The sequence below is a fragment of the Phalangium opilio genome, unplaced genomic scaffold (genome assembly GCF_054372755.1).
Source record: "Phalangium opilio isolate 3A_F unplaced genomic scaffold, DU_Popi_V2 ptg000062l_1, whole genome shotgun sequence".
In the NCBI taxonomy this organism is placed as follows: Eukaryota; Metazoa; Arthropoda; class Arachnida; order Opiliones; family Phalangiidae; genus Phalangium; species Phalangium opilio.
Genome location: NW_028324179.1, coordinates 611763 through 618239, shown reverse-complemented (window position 1 = coordinate 618239; position 6477 = coordinate 611763). Strand labels below are relative to the sequence as shown.

The 6477-nt window shown below is 40.0% G+C and overlaps 1 protein-coding gene across 2 annotated transcripts; it reads left to right on the top strand.

The window, feature by feature from the left end:
- The first annotated feature begins 2448 nt into the window (after positions 1 to 2448).
- Positions 2449 to 3678, top strand: LOC149663422 (uncharacterized). 2 transcript variants are annotated; one of them, XM_089842215.1, is made up of 4 exons: positions 2449 to 2585; positions 2644 to 2751; positions 2855 to 2929; positions 3026 to 3678. In XM_089842215.1, the coding sequence occupies exons 2-4, from the start codon at positions 2648 to 2650 to the stop codon at positions 3192 to 3194; spliced, it is 348 nt and encodes a 115-aa protein (XP_089698341.1). In that variant the 5' UTR covers positions 2449 to 2585; positions 2644 to 2647; the 3' UTR covers positions 3195 to 3678. The 2 variants fall into 2 exon arrangements, with proteins under 2 accessions (XP_089698341.1, XP_089698340.1); XM_089842214.1 differs by having other exon boundaries at positions 2449 to 2751.
- Positions 3679 to 6477: the final 2799 nt, after the last annotated feature.

The following is a 6477-nucleotide window of genomic DNA, read 5'->3' as shown; positions in this document are numbered from 1 at the left end:
CTAATTCAAAAGGGAAAGTGATTCCACACAAATCGAGCTCGTTCTCGTACGGCCTATAATGTGTTACACGACTTGGGGTGATTAAAGCCGGATGGAGTTTTGCTATTATCGACCACAAGAAACACTTATTGTCAGTTGGATCTTCCGGGTTAACATTTACCGTTGCCTTTTTATTTTCAATCACGGGTGGTAATTGAAAATATGTTCCACCCACTAGGGGTAAGTACTGGATAATGTTGATTTGTATAAATAATATTCGGTCTAAAACCCACCCACTTCCCATAGCTTCGAAGCTAATCATACTCTCGGCAATTTTATCTCGACTCAAGTCGATTTGTTGTGGGATAACTTCCGGTGCCAATGTGGCATGCGTAAATCCTCGGAAATATGGGCTAATTTCGGTTTCAGCGCCTGTATTTCCAAGTTCACGTGTATACCGCGCGCGAACCGTTAAATACCATTTAATCCCCTTTTTAACACTCAATTTGTTTCTGAGATATGATTCTAGTTTTTCCCGGTGTTTGTTTATGAATAAAATCGGGTCCGTTACACCGTCAGGGGCGGTGATTCGAGCCGAGAAAATCGCGTTATCGAGCGCGTTAATCTCCTCAATGTCCGGTTGTTGACTCCCGGGTTGTTCTACCGCGTTTTGTTCGGCCTCCCAATTGTCCATAAATTCATTTAACCCGACGTCATCTTGCGAGAGTAAAACATCACCATCTTCATTTTCCCTACCTCCCCCATCTTGATTTTGTCTATCCTCCCACATCTTTATAAACTCATCAAGCCCTTCGATATCTTGGGTAGATAACGGGTCATCTGGAATTGGCGCATTTTCTACATATAAATTAGGAATTAATTCCTACACCAATTCAGAAAAGATAGATTGTCTTAAACCCCTGGTTGTTAGCTACACCCTATGCATCAATGTGCAGCGGGTAAGACACCTTACAGGGGAAATCAATAAACCAAATATTTACCATTTTCTACTTTTCTTTTCTTTCCTCCGTTTGTCGGAATCGGTGCCGCTTTTCTCTTTACGGGAGAATTGGGAGGGCTGACGCGGTGTGACGGTCCGGGTTGCGGGGTTGGTGGACGCGTATTATTTTCCGCGACTTTATTTACTGCGGCTCCAACGTGGTTCATTTGCCGTTGATGGCGGTTTAAATTATCTTTCCGCGCATAACTCTTATTACAAACTGGACACGCAAAAGAAATATTACCATGTTTGGTCCGCATATGACGACTAAGGTTCGGCTGGTTGGTGAAGACATCGGCGCAAGTAGAGCAGGAGTACATCTTGAAATCGAATGTGACATAGCACCCATTTCACCTCCCTTTTATACAATTTTTAGGCCTACGTATATATTGTTTCACCCTTTCCAGTGATTCCCATTGGATAAAAATATTGGCAGCCTTAAACAGTGTATTTTTCTTGGATTTTCCGGGGTTTCCCCATCAACGTACAGAAATCCAATTGCGCCTGGTTTAAGAAGGTGTAATATGGAAGACCCAAAAAGAACCTTCTAGAAACAATGGAATGTTCTGGAATCGGAAAGAATATTCTAGATGGTCCAAGATGACCGACACTTCGTTGTACATCCGAATTCGGCTTATATTGTAGATAGTGTAAAGTCAACTATGACACTTTGATGTGAAGACTCCCTCGAGTCTAAGAAATTTACTCCTCCGATAAAAACCCAACTTGTATCTTTAACAATAGTAGCAGGTACACTCGTACACGAGGGGTTTGACACCCGAGTTCCGAATGTATATATATGTTATAGCGTTTGACCACCCAGGATAGAGGCTGAATATCACCTCGATCGAGAAGTCAAGTTGACATGTTTGGTTAAGACGCACGTGTTTTCGCCTTCTAGATGGTTCGAAACGAGGGGTCGGATACGTACTAATTCAATGTACCATGTCCTTTAAGTTATCAGTATATTTTGAACAAGTGGATGACCACCCAGCTAAGCTTGATTTCTTCGCGCTTTTTGGGTTTTTTGGGGGAATCCCGAATGAAACCAGTGATTCATAGATGTATGGTTTTTAATCCTACAATTCATACTAACTGTTTGAAGTTCTATTGTAATTTGGAGAAATTCCGAGGAAGGGTTAGAGGTTTTCATACTACATGTTGGACCCAGGGGCATGGGCCATTTTTGAAAATTTGGTCACAACGATTTTTTCTGTCCTAGTGGCAAGTTGAGTCCCATTAATTTTTTAAAAACTTTTAAATTAAATTGAAAATGGTTCTGGGTCGCGTCCCTATGGGGGACATGTCTTGGGTGTACGCACCAGAAACTCCTCCTCCACTAATAATTGAGGAAATGGAGGAAGATTTTATCTTAGATGAGGGAGATAATGAGGTGTTAAACTTCATCGTCGAAAACGGAGATGATGCTGACTCCGTAAACACTTTCCCAATCATCCATTCCGGGGATATGTAAGTGTATTTTTCTATTATTATTGTTGTGTAGTATCAATACTTAAGATTGTTTTAATGTGATTAGCGCCGACCTCGGTGATTTTGATGATTTTGATGAGGAAATTGTTCTCAACATAAATTGTGACGGATACCGGTAAATACATCCATATTTATACACCCCACCATTTGTACCGCTAATTGATTTCGTTTAGAATTATGGACACCATACGGGTTTTGTTACTCCCCAGCATGGCCACCCCCTCCATCCAGGCCCTCTTGGTCACTCTAGAGGACATTATTGCGGGATATATACGCCCAAGGTGTGTATTGAAGATATAGATAATATATTGATTAATTATTAATTATTAATTATTACTAGTATTTCATTTATTTGTTAATATATTTTTCTACCCCTCCGCTTAGTCCGACAAGGGATGCCAATGGGGCTTACCCCACCCCGGACGGGGGATCACCATCCCCTAACTGCGATGGATATGGGTATGACACACTATCAAATATTTAATTCTATTTACATTAATTACAATATACATATATTCGCTAAAACAATTTTTTCCTCTTATGTACTATTATCAGCGTTCAAAACGCCATATTCACGCTCATGATGAGGAGGCGGGATGCTCGCAATAATAGTGGGGAGGAACAGGAGCTCGCCGCCCACCTCGACAGGGCGGTAATTGAGCATGTTGGGATTGCGGTCAATCGGAGTATATGTGATAATTACGCGGTGTCGTATAAAATTTAAAAAAAAAAAAAAACATAATAAATAAAAATAAAACTATATTCTGATTTTTTTAATTTTATTCGTCTCCTAAATTTTTATTTACAATTTCTTTGTGGTTATAAATCCACTCGGAAAATAATATACATTTTGAGAGTGCACACAAATACTTCTTATTATTACGGACAGTTTTATGATTAAGCATACATGTAATCATCGGACCATCATCGTCGATTTCGTTGGCTTTGGGACATCCTACTCCATTCAAGTCTATAACTTCACGATTAATAAGGTTCAACAAAAAGAAGCACTTTTCCTCCCCTTTACAGAATACATGGTCGTAGCCTTGAACAGCAGATCGTAGGCACTCCCCAAGTTTTTCGTAGGGCGTTACTCCATCATCCCATCCCAGACCATGTAGGTTGTTTAGGAGCCACCTGTTCTGACGCACAGTGTCGTATGTAAGTTCTTTTTCACTGTATGGGGGCGCGAAAGACCATGAGCCAACCCTCGGAGTTTTCTCGACGCTTGTAATGGCTACCTCCTTCGCGATTTGTTCCCGTTCAACTCCAACAATTCGCCCGGTAAGAAAATCAAAGTCAACGACCACGGATTTCTTAAGCCTTGGTGAAGGAAAAAAAAAATCCCCCATTAACACTGATATATACGGTTCAAACTTTAACTTTAAAAAATAATAAGTACACAAAAACTATACTTACATTGTACTTGTTGGATGGTCCTTCCTTCCTCGTCGAGCTTGAGTGAGATTGTGATGGTGGTTTAACTTGGGGTCCTGGCTATTTATACCATTTAATATGATCATCATCCTAGCTTTGACTGTACATTAATGGTGGGTTTTTTCGAGAAGATTATTCTCGAACAATCTACAACTTTGACTGTACATTTTACGTCATGGCCTTAAACAACGTTAACTTGGGTTTTACGGGGAATTTTAATTTTTCTAGAATGATCTAGAATGATCTAGAATGATCTAGAATAGTCGGTAGAGCTGGGTTTTTACGGGGATTCTTTATTTCCCCCCAACGTCATCTGGAGTTTCATACCCCCTTAACCAATTGATTAATACGGGCGAAATTAATGGTTCAAATTTTAATCTAATTAACATATTAAAATACTGTTTATTTCTTAAATCAAAATTCACCCTATCTTCATACTCCAATGTATGTACTTCTACATCCGAGAATCGTACACGCTTCATTGACCTGTCAAAAACACCCCTTGCAGGTGCGGGGATGAGAGGGGTGAGTCAATCAAAAAACGCCCACTTGTAGGTCTGATAGAGGGGTGAGTCAATCAAAAAGGCATACGTTTTCTCACCCGCCATCTTGCAATCCTCAATCCTCATATCCTCAATCCTCATATCCTCAATCCTCAATCCTCCCTGCCTTCCACTGTACCTGCACTGGGAACGGCATATTTCCCCTACTGATATATTTTCACTAATAGACGATGGCCCTGCCTCGGCAGACACTCCCAAAACAGAAAATGCCCCCCTCATCGCCGGTTCTTGGGCTTGTTGCAGCCTTTTTTGAGCCGGTTGTCTTACGGAGTCTCGTTGGCTTCTTGAACGGGCACCGCTACTCCTAGAACGTTTTTTAGGAGACGGGGTGGGCTATAAAATTTATGTTTTGTCCTTACATCATATGAAAAGTAAAAATGGGGGCTATCATTCAAATCATGCGGGCATGCAATATTTATCCTCAGATGCTTTATGTTAAAATAGTCTTTAAATAAATCTGGCCAATTAACAAAGAATGACTTAGGCTAGTTTCACGCTATGCAACGCTTGATGCGGCGGTCGCAACACTAAATATCCCGGACCGTCAAACTGGCCATATTTTATATTAATTTCAAAAAGTCAAAATCTAACCTCCAGCTCGGGAAGTTCTTCTGAGGATGTATATTCGTTGGGATCCTCATCTTTGGAATGCAAATTCTCGCTACCTCTTTCCAATTCTTCGATGAGGTCCCGAGTTGGCTCCCCTGCTCTTCCCACAATAATTTGAGGGTCTGGGGCTCGTGAGGTGCTAGGAATTTGCTGGTTTTTGCAAACTAACACCTATTTGCCCACAACTCCGCAGTTACACAGATCGGTGCACTCGACACCATTTGCCTTGGGCTCGAGTACACACAGACCGACACGAACAACAATTAGAAAACGGGTCGGATGAACCAGATTTCATTGGAATTGGGAAGTCTTCCATTTTTTTGCACTTTCTACTCTCAAGAACACTAGTTTTAAAATGAAATGAAATGGTAGAGTGTGGGTTATGCCTGATTCGGCCATGGGAAAAAGTGAAGCAAGCAATTTTAGCATGGTGGCGTTAAAATCAAAGGTCGTGATCAATTTTGGTTTCGTGCATAACAAGCAATGGATAAGGAAAATTAATCGGTGTAGACGCTGTACCTTTTACTGCAGTGTAAGGATTATGCTTAACCTTTATAGGTGGAGTAGAAAATCAAGTGATTTTTTTTATAATTTTTTTACTAATTATAAGAAGAAAATGTATGCTTCGCCTCTAGCAAAAAAACAAGTAGAAAGTTTTTATCCAATTGGGAAAATATTTTATTTTCTTAAATTGTTTTTTTTATTTCATTTTTCTTCAAAATAAACTTGAAATGCCGTCACCGTCCACCAGTACATCCTCTAGGGACGGTCTAGAGTCCTCCGTTGGGTTTTGGAATCTTGGTCTCTTTTGACCCCTAGACCGTCTTAGGGGTGGCGGCTGAGTTGGTGGTGGTGGTGCCATTGATGGTACGGTGACTGTGAATTCCTGAGGTTGGGGAGATGCAACAGGAACTCCGGAAGGGAACGATGTTGTTACATCCATCGATTCCACGAAAAGGTTTAGAAACATCTCCCCAAGCGCTCGGTTCTCAGTGGAGATTCTAGGGTCCCATAGCTGCAGTTAAAAGCACGCACACACACTTATTTATTACATTTTCATAACGTTTTTGAAACACAAAATGAATATTGTAAAGGGGATCGGGGTACGCTACGGTTACGATATGTAAACTCATTTTTAATTTATATCTATTTGCTAATTTGTTTTTTTGGTGTATAAAATAAATTGAATTTAAAACCGAAAAATTGGTCCCTTTTATATAACTAATACTAAGCATATCTTTTGTTTCTTTTTCTATTAAGGCTAAACAACTTTGACGCTAAAAAATATAAGCTTATTTTAAATAAAGAGAAATATATAAAGCCAAACAAAATTTATTTATTTTAAAAAAATTTACAAAAAATATTTTTAACATTTTTTTTGCCCCCCCTCCACTCTCT